This window comes from Castor canadensis, chromosome 8, assembly GCF_047511655.1.
Source record: "Castor canadensis chromosome 8, mCasCan1.hap1v2, whole genome shotgun sequence".
Lineage (NCBI taxonomy): Eukaryota > Metazoa > Chordata > Mammalia > Rodentia > Castoridae > Castor > Castor canadensis.
This window is the reverse complement of record NC_133393.1, coordinates 106,672,600-106,695,265: the sequence shown is the minus strand read 5'-3', so window position 1 is coordinate 106,695,265 and position 22,666 is coordinate 106,672,600. Positions and strand designations below refer to the sequence as shown.

The 22,666-nt window shown below is 39.3% G+C and overlaps 1 protein-coding gene across 17 annotated transcripts in view; it reads left to right on the top strand.

Moving 5' to 3' along the window:
- Grip1 (glutamate receptor interacting protein 1) overlaps nt 1–22,666 on the top strand; it is a 644,165-nt gene that overhangs the window by 585,683 nt on the left and 35,816 nt on the right. For all 17 annotated transcript variants that reach the window (XM_074083851.1, XM_074083844.1, XM_074083854.1 and 14 more), the window contains 5 exons: nt 1,764–1,833; nt 3,340–3,485; nt 16,910–17,054; nt 19,053–19,192; nt 19,364–19,558. In XM_074083851.1, coding sequence (XP_073939952.1) covers nt 1,764–1,833; nt 3,340–3,485; nt 16,910–17,054; nt 19,053–19,192; nt 19,364–19,558 — 696 coding nt within the window. The remainder of the gene's footprint in view (nt 1–1,763; nt 1,834–3,339; nt 3,486–16,909; nt 17,055–19,052; nt 19,193–19,363; nt 19,559–22,666) is intronic.

Genomic DNA, 22,666 nt, shown 5'->3' with positions numbered 1-22,666 from the left:
CTGCAGCTTGGCAAAATTCTGTATCATTGGCAGATACTCGCAAAGTGATACTTGCTGGTAATAACAAAGTTTTTATTTTTATGTCCTATACCCAGAACTGTTTGCAGTTTGGGAATATAACATGAGTAAAATTGCTAGACGTTTATAATTCCTCTAGAGAAATTATATCAGATCATTGAATGAAGGTTTAAATAATGAATTGATTGTAGTGAATACAGTGTTTTGCATTCTTTGGTAGAAGCTAATTATAATGATAAAATGAAGTCTCATTAACATTTACTGTGGACTAACTTTGACAGTGGATAAAGTCTTGGGATGTGGGTTTGCTTTTTCTTTAAATGTTGTGTTGAAATGTTGAACCATCTGTTCTTGTGCAGAAACATTTTCGTGGGATTCAGATGGGATTATGGGCTATGATATGGTTCTGTGGTTATTGTGGGATGATCAGACTGCTTATAATAAAATCTTACTTTAGGGGCCTTTTAATGATCTCTATAAGGAAATCATTACAGGCTTCAGGTTAGCAAAACATCTCTTCTCAGAGGCCAGTTGTGGTTTTTTGCTTTTTGTTTATACAAGTGTTGATGTATAAACTTTATAAATCAGGGAGTTTTTTTGTGTTATGTGGACTATAACTCATCTCCAGGATTAATTCAAAGTAAGCTTATTCCTGATTGTTTTTCATTCTTATCAAATGGAAATAGTCTTAAGAAAATTTATAAAGCCCCAAACTGACCACTATACAGAATGAGTTTTATCTGTTAAATTTAATAAAAGTTCTATGCACATGGTTAAAATATTAAAATTAATATATTAAATTAAATATAAAATTTAGTTAATTAGAAACAGAATGTTTATAGTCAATGAAATAGTCACATTCCAGAACCTTCTAGGAATGAATTTGTGAGCAGAATTTAAAGATTTATAGTCCTGTATCAAAAAATTTCTTTCCAGGAAAAAGGAATATTAAATTAGTGATTCTTATCTACTTTGCTGGCTGGTATACTTGAATAACATGGCACATTCCCATCAAGAGTGTTATCTCCTAGATAAAGAAAATACTAGAGAATGAAAAATATTGAAACAACCCATCTATATATGAATATAACTAATGCACTATGCAGTAAGTGGTTGAATATTAGGGGAACATGGTAATAAAGAATGAATAAGTAATGGGGGGTAAAGTACCAAGGTGAAACCCCCTTGAACTATATTGATAGTGCCCTTAATTTTAAGAAATGAAGGGCAGGAGGAAAAAAATCAATCTTTTCTGGGGGTGGGAACCAGTGGGAGATAGCCACAACACATATGTACATATCACAATGTATCCCCCATATAGCTATTATATGCTAATAAAATCATTAAAAATGAAAAAAGAGTATTGCCTCCTCACTGGGATGGACTTGAGGAAGGGGTGGAAGAAAGGATGACATTCACTACCATCAGAGAGCCCCCAAGTGATATTCATATTCTTCTATGAAGATATGAACTCTTTGGGTCCCTCTTGAGAATTACAGATTAAACCTGATGGTCAGCTCCCCAGCTGCCTTCTCAATTGCAATTTTAAGTAACTTTGCTTTAGTTTTTAAGTTTATAAATGCTTACACAAGAAGTTTTAGGGACATAATGTGCATATTTTCAGTTCGTTTACTGATTATCTTTGATTTATATACAAACTCTAAAGTTAGTATAAAACAGGGAATATACAGTTCTGAGTGGATCCTAGATAAAAAGGTATGATTATTCTACTTTCATTATTTCAGCACCATCCAGCAGAAAACCAGGAGACCCCCTTGTCATTTCAGATATCAAGAAAGGGAGTGTGGCACACAGGTAAGCAAAACATATAAACAAGAAATGGTTTATTAGCACAGGTAAGCAAAATGTATACAGAAATGGTTTATTCCTAAGCATCTCTTAATTTAAACAGAAACTACCCCTTCCATGCCCAAGGTAGACATTGCCAATGGATCACTATATTCTCAATATTGTCTGGGCAGGCATTATTAGTCAATCAGAGCAGATAGTAATCTGCTAAAATGTTTTTTTAGGGTCTTTCTTTCACTGATCATCTTCCAGCTTTCATTTTCCAGCTGAAACCCTGAATGTAGCCCAATTATGAAAAATATCCCTCACAGACACAGTAGCTTATGAGACAGCTTGCTAGATGCCAAAGTGTCCTCCCTGGACAAGCAAGATTCTTGAACTGCCAGCAATGTTCATATTTGCTATTTGGCCTTTATATCATCAAAATAAAGAAATCTGAAACTTTTTATTTCACAGATAAAAATACTTTTTAGGTGATTGAGCATATTGATATAAGACTGTTAACTTTCCAAATAAACATTTTAATACTCAAAAAGTAAGAAGGACATTGTATCAGTTTACATTATATAGGTATAGTCTTAGCTGCTGTGGAAGCATAAATCCTGAGGCTCAAACAAAACAGAAGTTTGTCTCTTATATAGCAGGTGGGGGGTAGGCAGACAATCAAGGGCTAGAGAGCCATCCCATCCACTTGTCAGTCATCCCCTATTCCTATCCATAAGTAGAAGATTGGGGTTGGGAGGGGTGCTGGGAGAATCTGGAGCATGCATTTTTAGGGAATGAGCCAAAAGAAGGAAAGGGGGAATGAATTTTGGGAAACAACTGGTGGTCTCTATCACAAACATAAATATGTGTGCATATATATATATACACATACAAACACATAAGTGCTACATTCTCCTATTTTACTGATTTTGTCATGGACCTTAAAAACTTTCAGCAGACCAGACTGGTCCATAGTCAGTATTATACTTTCAGAGGCCACTTTCCAAATAGACCTATCAGACTCATCTATACCTTTTCTCCCAACTCCAGCTATAGTGACCTTCCAGGTACAGGTGGAAATGACAGATTTCCAAGCCTCCGTTCTCAACTAACTCCATCCCACCTTGAATCCCCTCACTCCCTCAGCCCTCTCCTAGCATCTGATTGCAAAGGATTGAGAGTGGTGCAAAAATATGGAGGAACACAGGGATGCTGGGATCTCTACAGATCCCTAACCCTTACTTACCTTCCCTAGAACCTTGGATTTCCTGAGTGAAGCTTATGTGGATGTCCTAGTTTGAAAGCAAAATGAAAAATGTTTTTAATACTCTGCAATTTATTGTCACAGAAACCATCCCAAATAAGACTGGAAAAAAATGGGGATTTGTCAGTAAAATGCAATTAAAAGTAGTTTAAAAACCCTCTTTCCCCTAAAGAGTACCGTAATACTGTATTCTGCTTAATGCCTCTTTAAATGGCCTGCTTAAGTGTGCATCATTGTCATGTGTTACTTGTATTCATTAACAGAACTGGAACCCTGGAACTTGGGGACAAGTTACTTGCAATAGATAACATCCGGCTAGACAACTGTTCCATGGAAGATGCAGTCCAGATTCTCCAGCAGTGCGAAGACCTGGTGAAACTCAAAATCCGTAAAGATGAAGATAATTCAGGTATTGAGAGCATTCTCATTTAACACTGATTTTCCTAACTGCCCATCTGTCAAGAAGACTGCAGATCTTAATGTTTTACAGACAACAGCTGGCTAGTGACTTTGCAGCAGTGTTTTACCTAGTTAAAAGAATCTTTAAATTGTGCACTGAGAGTGTGGAATGAATTTTAAATAATGGTGCTTTTAAATGATATAATTAAGATATTTTCATTATACATATTATTATAATTATGCTAAAATAATTTTAAAGATGAAAACTAAATCACCGTGAAATGCAAAGATGAGAACTAAATCACCACTGAATGTCACCCTAATGCAGTGGAACTAGTCATTTTCATGCTTCCATTGATATTTATATTACATAATTACAACTATGGTAAATGTTGAATTTTTATCTTAACTTTGTTATAAACATTTTGTAAACCCTGAATACCTATCTTTGTTATTTCCAGTTGTTTCATTATTGTAGATTGTAGAATCACAGATATTTTTGTACATAAATATCTTTATTCAACTTTTCATCTTCTTTGGAATGATTTCCTTACAAAATATTTCTAAAAGTAGGACTGCAGAGTCAGAGTAAATAGGAAAATTTAGTGTTTCCTGATGCTCTTGTGCCATGCGGTGGTTTGAAAAGGGCTGTATCCATTCTCAGTGCCTCCAGTAACTTGAGTAGAGTGGAGGTGGAGCAATGCTTCTCAAACTCCAGGAGGCCTCAGAATCACCTGAGGAGTTTATGAAAAAGCAGATTCTGTGTGCTATCCCCAGGTGAGGCTGAGATTTACATTTCTAACAAACTTCTTGGAGCAAACCTTTCATAACCCTGCAATCTAAACCCTTTCATCTGGTTATAAGAAGCTGGAGCTAATTGAAAAAAGTCCATTAACTAAGAGAGTTTAGCTAAAGCTAGAACTGCCATATGATCCAGTGATACTGCTCCTGGACAGCCACTCAAAGGAGTGTAAGTTATAAGTCAGGATGCAGTAGAGACACCTGCACACCAGTGTTCATCACAGCACTGTTCACAACAGCCAAGCTCTGGAAACAACCCAGAGGCCCTACAACTGATGACTGGATCAAGAAAATGTGAGATACATACAGATAGATAGATAGATAGATATGCAAGGGAGTTTTACACAGCCCTAAGAAATAATGACAACATGTGGTTTGAAGGTAAATGGATGCAATTGGAGGACATCATGTTAAGTGAAGTACACCAGGCTCAGATAGCCAAAGGCCACATGTTTTCTCTCATATGTATAAGATAGATCTAAAAGATAAACATATACACAAAAACAAACATGATCATATACAAACTCATATTAAAACATGTTTGTAACAGTGGAACTTCTCTATGGAACTTGGGGAAGGAGGGAAAGGAAAGAGAATGATAGAGCAGCAATGATATCGTAAAACATAACACTAGTGAAGGTAGAGGATATAAAGGTATATATTGAAAGCTGTTGTAAAATAGGGGTGTGGGAGGTAAGGGGGTTAGGGAAAATAATGGAAGGGGCTGAACTGACCAAATTAAAGTATACTCCCAGAGGGGATACATTAGGAAACCCCTTTGAACATCAACTTAGATATTAATAATGAAAGACAGGACCGTAAAGTAGGTACAGTGTATGGGGGGGCAGTTATGGGGAGGGAGGGTGAATGAAGGAGATTAAGGTGAGGGAATATGGTTGATGGAGTTGATATACTTATATGAAATAGAACACAGAAACCTCCTGCAATAGTTTTCAGTGAAGCAGGAGAGGTTGAGGAGAAGGGACAGTGGGGGTGATCTAACCAATGTACAATACAAGCCTGTTTGGAATTGTCACAATGAATACCCCTTGTACAACAAATATATCCTAATAAAAAAATTAATGGGAAAAAATAGAAATAAAAATTTAAAAGCTATCTAATGTTGCTAATTATAGAAACTGATAAATATTCATATCATAAATGTTAAGTTTAAAATGTTTGCAATCTTATGAGCAAAGTTAAAGACTTTCCTATGAATATGGTTCTACTAATTATAGTTACAAGTCTTTTTTTGTTTATTTGTCTAAACTATATAATATACAGTATATTATTCCTGTATTTGTTACCCATTTCTGTGACAAAATATTTGATAAAAACTTAAGGGAATGATTTAATTTTGCTCATCATTTCAAAGGTTTCAGACCTTTGCTTAGCTAGTTCTGTTGTTTTTGAGCCATGGTGAGGCAGAACACTATGGCAGAAGGGCATGGCAGAGCAAATTTCCTCACTTAATGGCAACCAGGAAGCAGAGAGACCAGAAGGGGCCAGGGACAAGATATACTCTTCCAAGGCACACCTCCAATGACTTACTTCCTCCAACAGGCCCCACTTCCTAATAATTCATTCAGTATGCATTTGATAATGCATTAACCCATTGATGAAGTTAGTGTCTTCATTATCTAATCACCTTTCAATACTGCCACCAGCTGGAGACCAAGCCTTCAACACATATTCAAACTATAGCATTATCCCATCCTGGCCTTCAAAAAGCTCATAATGCAAAATCCTTTCAGTCAACCTTCAAAAATCCCATCTCAACGTTCTACAACTGCTCCAAAGTCCAAGTCCAAACACTCCTCTGAGACTCAAGGCAAACACTTAGCTATGAGTCCCTGCAATTTTTTTAAAGTTGCATACTTCCAATGTACAATGGCACAGAGTAAACTTTTCCACTCCAAAAGGGAGGAATGGGGGCATAGGAAGGAGCATTGGGACCAAAACCTGGCAAGACAAACATTAACTTCTATAGCTCCATGTCCAGCCTCTGCATAACACAGTGATGTGATGTGGTCTCTGAAGAGTTTGGGCAATCCTGCCCCTATGTCTTTTCCTCCTGCAGCCTACACGGCCTTTCTCCTGGGCTAACTCTACTTGCTGCCTGCAGCTTTCCTTAGCAGATATTTTGCATTTCTGACATCTTCAGCGTCCTGTGGTCTCCATCACAGCTTTGGCTTCACTGAAACAGCTCCATGTTTTGCCCTCTCAGGAACTTCCCACAAAGATTCTGACCCTGCTACACATTGCCTAGATTCTCAGGCCTTCCTTTGAAATCCTGGCAGAGGTCTCCATGACTCCATAACTCATGTATTCTGCATGCCTGCAAAACTAGCACCATGTGGACAACATCAAGGTCTGCAGCTCGATCAGTAGCCAGGCCTACTTGGACTATGGCTATAGCAGCTTCTGAGTGCCTGGATGGCTTCCTACGTGGCCTTGAGTAAACAGGGTGGTATCCTGGAGCTCTCTTCTCAAAGCGAAAGCTTTCAAATGAGTTTATACCATAAACCCTTGAGCCTGCTGTGAGTGGTGTCCTCCCAATTCCTGAAGTGCCCTCAAGGCATCACTCCTATTGTCCCTGACACAAAGTATTTGGCTTCCTTTTAATGGTGCTAATTTCTTCAGCAACAAGTTTCCTTGGTCTCAACTTTAAGTGGACTTCTTTTCTGGCCAAACTTCAAGTTTCTCAAATCCTTCTGTTCTTTTTCCTCTCAATTCTCACTTTAAATCTGGCTAAAAGCTTCCAGCAATACCCATGTCACAGCCTAAATGCTGTGCTGCCTTGAAATTTCCTCTACCAGATTAATTAGTCCATCACCATTAAATTCAGCCCCCAAAAGTATCAGGGAATAGACAAAATGCAGGCAAGTTCTTTGCCATAATATAATGCAAATGGTCTTAAGTATCCTCATGTCCATTTTAAACACCATGAACCTAGTCTTTACTGTCCCCATTTCTAGTGGTATTCTGGTCTGCTAAGCTCCCACCAAAATCACCCAATAAGCTCTGCCTGCAGCAATCTAAGCTTTTTTTCAGACTGCTTCCTAAAACTTTTCCAAGTTCCATTTCCAAAAGCTTAGGAAACACATAGTCAGGTAGTATGACCCCACTTCTCAATTCCAGTTTTCAGTATTAGTCAACCTTCTGCTACTGTGACAAAATAACCTGATTAAAAACAGCTTAAGGGAGGAAGGATTTATTTTGGCTCATGATTTCAGAGGTTTAAGTGGCTGGCTCTGTTGTTTCTGGGCCATAGTGAGACAGAACAGAATAACAGAAAGGCATGGCACAACAAAGTTGCTCGCTTCATGGCAACCAGAAGGAAGAGAGACAGCCACATGTGGCCCCCAGACATGCTAAACCACTCACAGGTGTATTCCCAGCGACCTCCTTCCTCCAACCAGGCCTGGCTCCTAACAGCTAACTCAATAGGAATTTGTCAACGGAGTAACACAGTAGTGAAGATGGTGCCCTCATGACCTCATGATCCAGTCACCTCTCAGCAGTGCCCCCAGCTGGGGACCAAACTTTCAACACATGAGACTTTGGGAAGATCCAAGTCATAACACTAACCAATAATGAATTAGTGTCAACATTTTAGAATCTTCCCATAATCAAATCATCTAGTTCTAGAGCTCATGGTCATGTTAGGCCATGTGCTTACGATTTCTATTCAAAGTAAAAAAAAAACTCAGTAGTTATATCCGTTGATGCAGACAGAAATGATGATTACAACCAAATATATTTTATAGCCAGTGTTTAAAAATATGCACAGGTTTGTTATTTCCCAAGCAACTGATTTTCTATACCAACATTTGCATTCCTCTCCTTTCAAGTTTGCTTCAATTGCATTTGCTTTGGGGGATTTATTTTAAGAGAGGGCTAAAGTCTCCAGCATCATCTGGGTTCTGTCCTAACGAAGAGGCAAAGCCCTGTGCAGAAATATTTTGCATAATTTGCCCAGCTAAGCAGATCTCAGCTACCTTCCTTGCAGAGTGAAGAAGCCAAGCCAGAGATGAATATGTATGGTGTACACAATTGGCAATGTGTCCGATTTCAAAGCCCAGCTGTGCAGATGCATTGGCAGGGGTTTTAGAAACAAGAACTGAGTACTTCAAGAACTAGATCAACTGATTTCTTTGGCTTATTTTTTTTCCCCTTTATATCCTTCTCCTGTGAGCTCTATGCCTAATATTATGTCATTTTTTTTTAATTTTTAAGAGGTCCTACTTTTAAAATCCTAAATCCTTCCATTGGAAAATAACGTATATAGCCAACATAAAACTATAAGTATTGATGTGAGGGACATATTTACCCATAGTAGGTTTTCTCAAGTTGGTATGCCAAAATACATACTCATTCAGATACGTTTTATAATAGGTCATTATTTGAAAATTATCATATTATCATCAATTTAGAAGAATTAGGGTAATCATAGTATCTCTTTCCTCATAAAATTAGAGATATAATTTTATTAACTGGTTTAGTCTTTTATGCAGAGCAAAACAAGAGGGAAAATCCCCTATTATTTGAAATACAAAACCTGGTCACAGATTAGTTCAAGACAGTCAATGTAGTCACAAAGAGACACATTTTACAATCAGACCTAAGTTTGAAGTGCAGCTTTATGACATAAGCTGTGAGTTTTGGCAAGTTACTAAGTTTTGGCCTGCCTGATATTTGGCTCTGTTTTCAATAATGCGTGCATAAGGATATGTACCTACCTCAGGAAGGCATCACATCTTGTTAGAGGAAATAGTTACTGGCAGTCAGTGTTCAGTGAGTGGGGACTAGGTTTATTATAATTATCTCCTGAAATCCACTTCTATGCCTTATTGATTAAGATATAATTGACTGGAAAAAAAGCACTGATTATTAGGAGAGTCACTGATTTGAAATTATCTTGGTGATTTGAGCTATCATACAGAATAGTTGTCATCCTTCATCCACTCGATATTTTTGGGATGGTAATATTCAGCACAAATCTCTACCCCCTGAAATGTTGCTCAGACTGATGTTGGACTTCCTCTACTCCAGTGTTTCATCTCTTTCTTTACCTGATTTCTCCTCTCTCCATCCTCTGACAATGGTTCCCTTGTCAGTCACAGGAAGTTCATAACCACACTTGATGTCACTTGGTTTCTTGAGCTAGCCAGTGTGCAATTGGCGTTAATAAGTGTGGCCTCAACATGTCGTTCTTTCTTCCAGTTACTAGTCTCATTGCTCTGCCTCACCTATGCACCTTCCCCAGGGAGTTGTAGAACTATTCCCAAATGTGTTAAAATCTTTGGTTTTCAGTCATGCCATCAATATTCTAGTGCCTACAAAGTACTTGGTACTATGCTAGGGACTTCCAGTTCTTAAATAAAGAGAACACAATCCTTGCCCTTAAATCAGTTCACCACCAAGTAGGATAAACAGAAGAAAATCTCCAATTAAGTGCATGATAAATATGCTGTGGTATGTACAAAATGTTGAAGAGTGTGTGGAGGCAGCCATTTGAGCTGGGAGAGGGAGGTTTCAAGGAAATGAGTCTAACAAACCTGGTCTGGAAGGGGTTTGGGAGGCAGGACAGAAGGCTATAGGCAGCATGGCACATCCCAGTAGGCCAATGCAGCTAAAGCATAACATATGTTAAGGAAATGGCAATAGGTGAGGTGAAATCATTATCGCTTTTTAAACCATGTTAGGACATTTGAATTTTACCCCAGAAGCCAATGGGGAAAGCTATTCATGGATTTAAAGCAGGGAAGTGAAGCCTTAGTAATTGGCTAGAGACCACTGGCTTTACTCAAGTATTAAATGAGGCATTCAAGAGAGTCCAAATTAACTGTTTCTAGTCCCATAGAATGAAATGCCTAGGGACTCTAGACTGGCCTCACAGCTGACAAGCTGGGAAATGAGTAAATTAACTTCTCTGAGCCTCAGTTTTCTCATCTACAAATGTTCATTTAATGTCTACTTTCTTTGGCTGTTTAAAGGATCAAAGGAGATAATTAATATTTTCTCAACAAAGTTTGCACCCAGTAAAGCCCAGTGAATGCTAACTTTTAACAGCCTTTATTAGAATATTTTAAAATTAATTTTAGCTTTATTTTATGATGGCCAAATCTTTTGGAACACTTAGGGTTGTAGACATTTTTCTTCCTCTAGATTCAATCACCATTCTGCCTTCAGGAGCTTTTGAGTTTGTCATCTTTCATTCTCACAGAAATGTAACAATGTAAAGAAATGTAACATTTGTACAGACAAATAAATGGCTTTTGTACTGTCCAAGGCTCCACGAGAGGGGCTGCTTCCAATCCCTAAGTTCACAAAGATGCAAATAACCTTCTTGATACAAAATCTGTTATTTTGCTTTGACTGCATCTGGATCCAAGGTCAATATAGAAGAGAGAATTTGGAAATCTGGGTACTGAGAAGGAAGCCTAAAGTAGAGACTTTTGGGGAATTGCAGGAAGAGATGGACATTTCCAAATCTATTCCATACAGTTTCCAAGGATCTGCTTTGCATTACTGTCTTCTGTCAATCAAATGTACAACTCCTGTTGATTTCCTGCTTGATTTAAATCATCTTGCTTTTTATGGAGCTTGTTCTTAGAAAGCATAAATTTAGTACTTTACCTTCACTGGCTCCAATTGTGTAGAAAAAATATTTCTAGACTGCAGTTTGTCCTAACTGGGACAAACTACCTTTATACATTACCAATAGTCTTATGCAAATATAGCCTTATTACTATTTAAATCTGTCCTTCAAAGATTTAGGCTTCTATATATTTTTTTTAATTTGTCAGTGTTAACCCAGGCTAAGTAATTTAAAGTAGCTTTTTCTCCCTAAAATTTAGATTGGATTAACAGAGATGTCTCATTAAAAGTTCCCAGGAATAATCCTAACTATGCTAGGAGTAGTGGAAAACGGGGTGTGTTGACAAGAAGCAAGTGTGAGAATGTGTGATAGAAAAAAAAGTTCTCTCTGTTTCATGCTTGTTTTCTCAAAGTAATGGCTCTCAAACTTGAGTATGCATGAGAGTTATCTAGAAGGCTTGTTAAACCCAGCTGGACCCTTTCACCAGAGTTTGTGAATTGTACAGGTCTGGGAGGGCACCAAGATTTTACATTTCTAGTGAGTTTCGGGATGATGTCAAAGCTCCTGGTCTTAGAATGACACATTGAGAGGCGCTGTCATGAAGAAACCCAGCTTTGAAATTTAGAAATGATCACTTTCTTAAAGAAGCTTGAATTCCACCTTGAATAGAGAACAACTCCTTGGAACCCTCTTAGTACCTTACTTTGATAAAATTACCTTACAACAGCTATGCAGCTGTAGGGGTATTGTTCTAAATGGTTTGTTTTTTCAGGCCTGTCCAACTCCAAGAATTTTACCCATACTCTAAAATTAATTCCATCATTTTTTGTTGGAGTGAACTTTCATTGACCTACCCATGTATGCCTTCCAAAGGCTCTGTCCCAAATCCAAGCCTCCTGTTTGGCCATAGAAGCAGCTGCCATTATGGATTCAAGCCAGGCAGTGTTCATTTTGTTAAACAGGCAGCACTCAAGAAGCCTGAAAATAACATTGCAGATAAGTAATGCAGCAATTTTGCATCTGTTCCATGGCCCCATTAATTTTCTTAACTAGAGCTGAGCAGAACAAACAAGTAGGCTGGCCTCCGTCCCTGTCTTTCACTAATAGTTGTAAGCCTTCTGTTGTGATATAAATGCTGCTTATAATATCATTAACATCTGTTTAGGCTCACTTTGAAACTTCCTGGTGATTCTGCATTCTTCCTTCTCAGAAAGTTTCTCTTCTGGCTGATCACTCTAGCTGTTCCTTTCTAAGCCTTTAAGCTGGAGCAGCCTCAAGGAGCAAGCATTTGGAGGGCTTCCACCTGCCAAGTGGTCTGAGGAAAGCTTCCTAAGTGACACTTAGAGCCCTCCTCCGAAGCAACAGGGCCTCTCAGACGCCAGCAGGGCTAAAGCCCAAAAAGACAGATGCGATTGCAAGTTCAGCCTAAAGCTGACTCAATACTCTAGAAACAGTGGAGGGAAGAAGTTCTAGATGTGCTGGTCCTCCTTATGGTAGCCCAGGTCTTAGTTTCACACTTTGAATGGGCCAGATTGGCTTTCTATCACCTGTCTCAGAGAAGAAAACTAGGCCTTGGCATAGCAAGGGGCTGACTCATAGAGCTCTCTTAGATACACACTGCATATTAACATCCATTCATCCTTTTACTCATTGCAAGCATTTACTCAATTCTCCCAGGTGCCTGGGTGCTTGGGGGCCAAGCTTAGTTCTAGGCTGTGGGGATATGAACACAAAAACCTCCACGGTCAAGGTGACCCTCTTCTAATGAAGGAGACAAGGAAAGAGCTCCTTAAAACATAGACTGAAAAATACATGCTAGAACACATGTTCTTGATGATGGCAAAAATTGGTTCTTAGGGAGCAAAGAATCTGAAATTTAATTTTTCCCCTGCTGGGGCAAGAAATTTTAAAGTTGAGAAATACTAGAAGTTTGCACAGGAGCTGTCAAGTGCCATAGGAAAAACCCTAAACCCAAATGAGGAAGGCCAGGAAGGCTCCTTGAAAGATAAGACACCTGGGTCAAGTTTTGAAATAGGAGAAGAAATTCCCAGAAGAAGAAATGGAAGAAGGATATCTGTACACAGGGAGTAAAGTGTGAAAAGGCAGACAATAACAGAAGAGGGAACTGTAGTGACTCTATGAAGAGAGAGTTCGGAAGTAGGATTGGAATGAGGAGAATGTGTGACCCTCTGGAGAAGCAGAGGTTCTAGGGCAGCTCTTGAAAAGGGGTCATATTTTATTCTTAAGGAGTGTGGAAACCAATTGAAAAGCTTCAAGACAGTAACATATTCAGGCTTATGGTTGTTTTTAAACTATTCTGGGAAAGAAAGAGAAGGAATTGTGTGTTGGCAACACTGATGAAGATAGATGAGAGGACAAAGGCTGGGTCCCGAGCAGGAAAGCCATTTAGGAGGAAAACCCTACTATGAAAATCTGAGCTGAGCCAAGATGGAGCCACCCTGAGAGCAAATGGCAGTGCGGGGCATGGGAACCTTGTCTTGTAGCCAGATAGGCCATATGGTCTGGGTAGGACCAAGCCTGAGCAGCCAGCACTACCACCATCAGTGGAAAGAAGGAAGCCAGATTAATTAAATATCTGTTCACTCCAAGCACCCACACAGGGCTTTCTAAGACAATATCATTTTATCTTAAAAAAAAACTCATGAAATTGTAACTATCTACAAAAATAGGGAAAAGCATCACCCAGTGTCAACAATTGTTAACTGACAACAAATCCATACTCCCAAGTTAGTTTCTACAGCCTACTGAGTTATTTAAAGACATTTCAGGCATATTGTCATTTCTTCTTGTAAATACTTCTCATGAATCCCCAGAATCTCTTTTAAAACATATGACTAAATAATATCATCACATTTTAAAATATTAGCAATAATCCTTTTTTTTTGGAGGGGGGCAATACTGGGGTTTAGAACTCAGGGCCTTGAGTTTGCAAGGCACGTGTGCACTACCATTTGAGCCATGTCCCCAGCCCTTTTTGCTTTAGTTATTTTTCAGATAGGGTCTTACTTTTTGCCTGGGTCAACCTTGAACCACAGTTCTCCTACCCCTACCTCCCAAGTAGCTTGGATTTCAGGAATGAGCCACCATGACAGTGTAGCAATAATTCTTAATAACGTCAGATATTTACACAATGTTCACATTTTCCAGAAATGTGATTCTAATTTTCATATGTGTGTATATGTACATATTGTATATATATATAATGTTTATGTATGTGTATATGTATATGTACATATATACATATATACCTCGAGAAGAGAGGGAAAGAAGAGAGAGAGAGGAGGTATAGAATGTCCAAAAATAACAGAGTGCTCCCTCTGGATTGCCTGAAGGATGAACTAACTAAATCTCCCATAGAGTGGGACTGCACCCAAACTCACCTTTCATGTGCTGATGTTTGTTTCCATCTGAACTAAAGTTTCAATTGAAACTTAAGCAAGTTCCTGCATCTCCAGGTGCTGGGCAACTGTCCTTTTCCTCATCTCCTTCAACAAGCTGATGTGCAAATTAGAATATCTGGTGCCCATTGACAAGTGTGTGCCCATACTTGGCTTATGTGGAGTGCATTGGAAGTTCATGATCTTTCCAGTGGGATACCCACCCACATGGAGTGGCTAGGAGAGTACCCAGAAGTAACTAATATTAACTGTGCCTGGGGGCCCTAAGGGCAAGGACACATTCAGAGTTTTATCCACAATATAGTGGTTGATGCCAGCTGCAAAGGACACATTAATGTTCCCAATAATACCGTACTCATTTAGATTGAAAGTCATCTCTGAGGGCAGAGCAAATACTATACTACAGGCAAATGCAGGCTTTTGACCATTATTGGATCACTGTATCCCAGTGCTTCTCTCTGGAACCCTTAGTAGATCACAACCAGCCTGTTGGCCACAACGTAAGCAGTAGCCTGGAAGAAAAGTGTGAACCATCTAATGATGCTTTGTTGGTCGGATGTGTATGGAGGAGTGTCAGCTGCTAATATAAACGTAGTCTGACATTGAAGATTTTTATTCCCTAAGATGTTGATTCAAGCACTGTGGTGTGTGGTAGGTGATCATGAATTCTCAGTGTGTGGAACTTAGGAGGACAGAGCACTTGGGAAGAGGGGATGGCTGCATTCCAGAACACACAATCTATATCCAGTAGTAAGGTAAATGCTGACAAAAGAAGACACATTGCTCCCCACATTACCCTATAAACCTTTCATTTTATATTCACCCTAACTCTTCACTGTGTACACAGATAATTGAATTGTTAACTCAAGCTTTTCTTTTCCTCCTTATTTTAGCATTTCATATCCTAAATGAACAGCTGCTCAATGAAAAAATGTGACTGTGTTAATGCTTCACCATGATATAGTCTGACTATAAAAGCTAACTGTTTTGTGAAAGCAGCTCCTGGACCATTTCATTGTATCCTTAGGTACAGACATGAAACGGCTCCTTAACCATTTACAGCTCCCAGGCCCAAGAAATAAAATAAGAAATACCCAGGAACTTTAAGTATGTCCTAAGCAAATAAGACACTTTGTATTCTGAGACTTCATAATGTAAATCCTGCCACAGTCATCACAGTCACCATATTGGAGGTGACCCATGACACCTTTCTTTCTGGCCAAGACTTGAGGTAGACCACATTCAGAAATGTCTTCATTCATGCTAATATTAAATGGCCAAAATTAGTACACAACACTATGGCAGCCTGTATAGACTGATGAAATATAGACAACAGCGTTCTTACTATGAGTAGCAGAGAAGAGATAATCATTCAAGCCCCTGTTTTTTTTTCTTTTATTATTCATATGTGCATACAAGGCTTGGGTCATTTCTCCCCCCTGCCCCCACCCCCTCCCTTACCACCCACTCTGCCCCCTCCCTCTCCCCCCCACCCTCAATACCCAGCAGAAACTATTTTGCCCTTATTTCTAATTTTGTTGTAGAGAGAGTATAAGCCATAATAGGAAGGAACAAGTGTTTTTGCTGGTTGAGATAAGGATAGCTATACAGGGAGTTGATTCACATTGATTTCCTGTGCATGTGTGTTACCTTCTAGGTTAATTCTTCTTGATCTAACCTTTTCTCTAGTTCCTGGTCCCCTTTTCCTATTGGCCTCAGTTGCTTTTAAGGTATCTGTTTTAGTTTCTCTGCGTTAAGGGCAACAAATGCTAGCTAATTTTTTAGGTGTCTTACCTATCCTCACCCCTCTCTTGTGTGCTCTCGCTTTTATCATGTGCTCAAAGTCCAATCCCATTGTTGTGTTTTCCCTTGATCTAATGTCCACATATGAGGGAGAACATACGATTTTTGGTCTTTTGGGCCAGGCTAACCTCACTCAGAATGATGTTCTCCAATTCTATCCATTTACCAGCGAATGATAACATTTCATTTTTCTTCATGGCTGCATAAAATTCCATTGTGTATAGATACCACATTTTCTTAATCCATTCATCAGTGGTGGTCAAGCCCCCGTTTTAATATGCATAAATTGATCAACAGACCTAAGACACCATCAGTGGAAGATATGTAAGGGATTCTAAGTCCAACTCTGAGCAAATTAACTTTCCTATTTTGAAAATTAGTTTGCACGTAAAATCTGAAAATGGAAATTCCATACCCCAATCTCTTCTTCGTTATTGAGCAACTCTCTTCTCCACATTTACTCCACAGGTCTTTATCACATACTTAGCAAAATGCTGGGCAAGCACTGTGCCAGGCAGAGAGACACAGTCTAAGGGTTTTGCAATGCCAGTTAGGTGGATCACCCACAGGCTTAAAACATAAGTTGTTAGGCAGTGTTCCCCTGTCTTGGCACCAATGATGACAGCTATGTCCCTGTATTAGAATGTGAGAGCCTATTAAGGAAATGCTATTTCCCAAAATAATTATTTCTGAGACATAATGTTCCAATGGTAATGTTTTGAATTTCCTACTTTATGTGTGAGGCTGTGTCTTATTATTTTGCTTTGTCTAAAGAAACGAATTATGAATCCTTGGCATTTATTGCAGATGAGCAAGAAAGTTCAGGAGCAATTATTTATACCGTGGAGCTGAAGCGCTACGGGGGACCCCTTGGCATCACAATTTCAGGAACTGAAGAGCCATTTGATCCTATAATCATTTCAAGTCTCACTAAAGGGGGATTAGCTGAAAGGTAAAATTTGAAGGAACTGCTACAATTACCTACGTCTGAGAGGGGCTTCCCTTCTCATAACCACATAAAAATGTGCTCCCCTCCTGTATATCTGTCGACTTTTAAATCTCCACAAAGGATTGATTTTAAGAGCTTGAGAATTCTCAGGCTGAGACTTGACTTTGAGGGTGTCTTGTAGGCAGTAAAAAATGTCATAAGCTTATATAAACTGACCATCATCAACTGGAGGTAGGTTTATATTGTGTATATTTTGAGAAAAGAAGACTGAAGTTCAGGGAGGTTAAAAGATGTGTCCAATTCAATTCTGTAAACATTTGCTGAGCCTCTTTTACCTGACCAGTAGGGTGCTTAGCTGCCATGTTTTTGGGGAGAGGACATTACAGGCTTTGTTTTCAAAGATTATAGGAAACAAAGTATAGCAACCTCTCTCAACAGGATCTTCTAATGTGCAATGTCCTTTTGTAGGCGATGGTTCCTACTCTCCACCCCTAGTAAACTGCAGTTCTTTCTGAGACTTATTGGGCATATAACAAAGTCTATAACCAGATTTGTTCCCCCACTGACCTAGCTCAAAAGTGCTCAAACACATAATTTCTGCTGACATTTGAAGACATTGGTTTGCAGACAGATGCAGTGTTGTGGAATGTTGGAGCAGCAAAGTATCTTAGAAACAGCTCAACCAACATCTTCATCTGTCAGATGAAGGCAGCTCAGAAAGTTTAATATTCTGATATTAGCAGAGAAGCCTAGAATAGGATACTCTTCAGACATCCTCCTTTCCTGTGGATCTCTGTTAGAGAGACAACAAAGATTAATACTGATCTGTTCAGTGAAGTGTTTCCTTACACCTAGATTTTGACAACCTAGATCTTTCATAACCTAAGAGTCCTTAAGAGAGAACAAAGAGTTTTGTTGTTTTATTTTTTCTTTCAGGGAAAAAGATTCCTTAAGCATAATGTAATGATAGAATAGTCAATCTAGTACAGGTGCCACGTCCCCTGAAGCAAGCTGTAATCAGTGAACTCGGTCACCAGCAGCCCTGTGAGTTGGGTTAATTCCTTTGCTCACTATATTTAAAGTGAGCCAACCCAACCAGCAGCTGATACATGGGATTCAGACTCTCCAGACTTTGTCCAGAGCAGAGATCTGAGTTTTTGTATCATGCCTGAGCTTCTGTGCTATGGTCTATGCCTTTCTCCAACCAGTGCTTCCCAATGAAGATGGATGTGGTGAATGTCAGAATTATACATTCCAATCTAGTAGTTCAGATTGGATGAGGATGAGATGAGAACAGAAAAGATCTAAGTTTTCTTGATCAATAATGTATTTTCCTTACCCACATTTTAAGCAGTGTGCTGAGCCCTGGCTTGTTTTCCTATTTAATCCTCATGCTTTGCCTGTGAGATGATGATCCACCTTGGAGTGAGAGGTTCAGTAAGGTACCCAGGCCACACAGCTGGTAGGGGAGAAGTGAATTCAAAGCGAGCACTGTTTGGTTATTGTCCAGCCTTTCTCAATATTGAGAATCATCAACAGTAGAGGCCCTGGCACACCAGAGTCTGGGGTATGTCCCCTTCTTCCTGAGCATCACTTCTGGGAGCTAAGCACTGATTGTGTTAACTATTTTAAACATGTAAAAAGAAAGAATAGCCCATGCTACATTGTGCTACGGTTACTGTTTGACAGAGTTCATGCTCTTGGAACTTTTAAGTGCGGGGGATTGCCAAGTGACTCAGCTTCCTTGCAGTTTGAAAAAATATCCAAGTTCATTTTCAAAACTAATTAAACCAATTTCTCTAACTTTATTTTTAGCTAAAAAGTAATTCACAACAGATGTAGTTATCTTATACCATTTCTCAGGAGAAAGCAGTAGGAAGTGACTTCTGGAGACCCTTGCCAAGTCCTTATTGTTATGAAAGTGTGGAATCTGTCAGTGAATTTATCCTCAGTAGCATGCAGGAATTGTTTCCATCTTCTTATTCCTGTTTGGTGTTTCAGAACTGGCGCCATCCACATAGGAGACCGAATCCTAGCCATCAACAGCAGCAGCTTGAAAGGGAAGCCTCTGAGTGAAGCCATCCATTTGTTACAGATGGCAGGAGAGACTGTCACCTTGAAAATTAAGAAACAGACAGATGGTGAGTGGGTCGAGAGCCTTAATTAAGGATTGCTAGTGCATTTCCTTCCCTAAAAGAATGTGCTGGTATCTATATGTGTGTTTCTGGGGAAATGACACTCCAGACACAGAGTATTTGAGTATTGTTATTTGAATTTACTCTGATTTTCAACCTCCTTTCCTGTCTGTGAAGCACAATCAGCATCAAGTCCTAAGAAGTTCCCGATCCCCAGCCACCTGAGTGACCTGGGAGATGTGGAGGAGGACTCCTCACCAACACAGAAGCCAGGCAAGCTAGCCGACATGTACCCCTCCACAGTGCCCAGCGTGGACAGTGCTGTGGACTCATGGGATGGGTCTGCAGTAGATGCCAGCTATGGAAATCAAGGTAAGTAAGATTTGCCCTCTGCTCCATAAGGAGAGTGTCTTTATTTAACCTGTGTCTGTTTCAGTGCCACCACATTGAACACATTGAGTACTTTCACTTGGCTGGCTTTGCATTTCCTCCTTCTTAGTGCTGGTAAGTCATGAACATTTATCAAACTCTAACAGCCCATTAGATCTTCTGATGTCCAAGTGCTCAATGCAGATCTTGTCCTTAAAGTTTAGATTGATATGAGGCAGACCATACAATAAAGTGGTTCACTTGAATAAGGCCCTATTGTCTTATTTTTTAGCAAGCTTTCTGTAAAAAAACGGATTGCAGAGTTCTGAAGTTGTGCATAAGACATTGGCCAGTGATTTGTGGTCCTATTTATTCTTGCCCACCCCTGGCCTTTAAATAGAAACTTGCAAAGGATTCCCTGAATACTCATTATTAGAGAGTTGTATTCATAAGACATGAAAGCATAGATGTCATCTTGACTGTCAGCCAAAGAATAAAAGAAATAAGCAAATAGCTTAGAGAATGCGTTTGGGTGTGAGGGTTGCTTTGAAGCTTAGTTAACTGTGCCTTCAGGAGAGCATGTATCCAGTTTCCTCTTGTCCTGGTTTTCTTAGTTTTCTTCTTCTAGCCTGCCTTTATTGTGTCACTCTCTGTTATGTCCTGTGATAGGTAGAAAAAAAATAGAAAGAGATAATATTTTACCTATTAGAGATGATATTGGAGCTTGGGAGAGAAAATATTCTGTGTACTTAAATAGAATTGAGATTTTCATTTATCTGGCAATCAATTTTTCCAAGTCAGAATACCTTGTGAAAATTAGCTAGCCCACCCCCTTGCCCAATTACAGACATTTTTATTGCCTGAAAACTTTTTTTTTATTGTTTTATTATACATATGTGCATACAAGGCTTGGGTCATTTCTCCCCCTTGCCCCCACCCCCTCCCTTACCACCCACTCTGCCCCCTCCCTCTCCCACCCCCTCAATACCCAGCAGAAAATATTTTGCCCTTATCTCTAATTTTGTTGTAGAGAGAGTATAAGCCATAATAGGAAGGAACAAGTGTTTTTGCTGGTTGAGATAAGGATAGCTATACAGGGAGTTGACTCACATTAATTTCCTGTGCGTGTGTGTTGCCTTCTAGGTTAATTCTTTTTGATCTCACCTTTTCTCTAGTTCCTGGTCCCCTATTCCTATTGGCCTCAGTTGCTTTTAAGGTATCTGCTTTAGTTTCTCTGCGTTAAGGGCAACAAATGCTAGCTAATTTTTTAGGTGTCTTACCTATCCTCACCCCTCCCTTGTGTGCTCTCGCTTTTATCATGTGCTCAAAGTCCAATCCCCTTGTTCTGTTTGCCCTTGATCTAATGTCCACATATGAGGGAGAACATACGATTTTTGGTCTTTTGTTGCCTGAAAACTTGATGGGCCACCACAGAACACTGGGTAAAGTATGTAAGTCAAATTCTGTCATACTAAACTCTGGTTTATTGATGTGTTATTTATTTATTTAGAGACAAAAATAAATTCTACAAAATCTTATTAGGATGACATTGGATAATAATGGGTTCCATCCTGTAGGGTGGTACATAACAATTTATTTATGCCAGTCCTCTATTTCACAGATACAGGACCATGATTAACATACTCAATATAGGTCTTGTCCCTCATTAGTGAAAGCTGAGGAATCATATATTACTTATGAAGCATTTCTAAAAAGTTGGTGTATTTTTTGACCCAAGGTCTCACCAGTTAGCCCAGGCTGGCCTCGAACTTTCAATCCAACTCAACTGCCTCCGTCTCCTGAATGCTGGGATTAACAGATGCTTACCATGGTGTCCAACTTGCATTTAAAACATTTGAATAGTGATCATAATAATATTAAATTTGACATTTAGAAATTTAGAAATCTCTAAAGCTGAAGTAGCTAAAGGATAAGTAGAGATTGTGACAATCAGAACAGAATTGAAGTTCTCCAAGGTAACGTAATAATGCCTTACATTTGTAGAGCATGTTAGAGTTTATTAAGTATTTTCATATAACTAATCTCATGTGAGTCTCATAACGAACCTGGAAGTTGAAGACCAGTGTTTATCACAGGTTCCAGTGTAACAGGAGGAGCTAGACATCAGTTAGTCTGACTTCCAGTGCATCCATTGGTGCTGTGCCCAGCTTTGCTGTGTGGCTTGAGTAGCCGAGGTGACAGGTTCTCCCTAACTGCCCAGGCAGCCTCCACTCTTCACTACGTCTGGCAGCTCCTAAACTCTTGATTGCATTGATCTTAAATTTGCCTGTCTGTGGCTTCTGCCTATTAGTCCTAGTTCTACCCTCAAGGAGATTCAGAATCAGACTAAAGCCTCTTCCACTTGACAGTCCTTCAGATACTGGAAGACAGCTATCACTTCTCTTTTGAGTCTTTCCTTCTCCAAGAAAAATAGCCTCAGTTCCTTTCACTGTTATTCACCTAACCTACTTTTGAGTATCTTATTGTCTTCTGAATATGTTTAACTCTATGCCTACTAAAGTGTAGCACTCAGTAAGCACAGTCATCCAACAGTGTGACAACCCAGTGCAGAGAAGCCAGTCACCTTCTTTCTCAAAGATGCAGAACCTATCAACTCAGACTACCTCAACATAGGATTTTTATAGTCACATCATTCATTTTGAGCTTACTGTTTACCAAGATCTGAGTCCAGTTTTTTTTTTCACTTTATCTGTGGTATTAGGTTAAAAAGGTCTGTCCAGATTGTACTTGTAGTTGACTTTTTACAAGCAAGGCACACAATGTACTTTTTCTTCTATTAGATATCCTGTTATGACATGTAGCTTATCTCTCCAACCTGCCCTCCAGTCTCTCAGCAGGCTCGCTCTTCTGCCCCAGGATGGCCTTACACGTGCTCACAGTCCCCTTTAAGTCTACTACAGTTGCCCCATTCCCAACAGGATGTTGCATCTCTGCAACGCACACCTTCCTCCTTGGGCTGAAAATGTATGTCTTTGTAGTCACATTCCTTACTATTCTCTGCTGCCTCTCCAAAATGTCAACCTGTCCTACTTACTCACTGAACAGATGTGTTGTGATAGGCACAATAGCCATTCAAGGTACAGTATACAT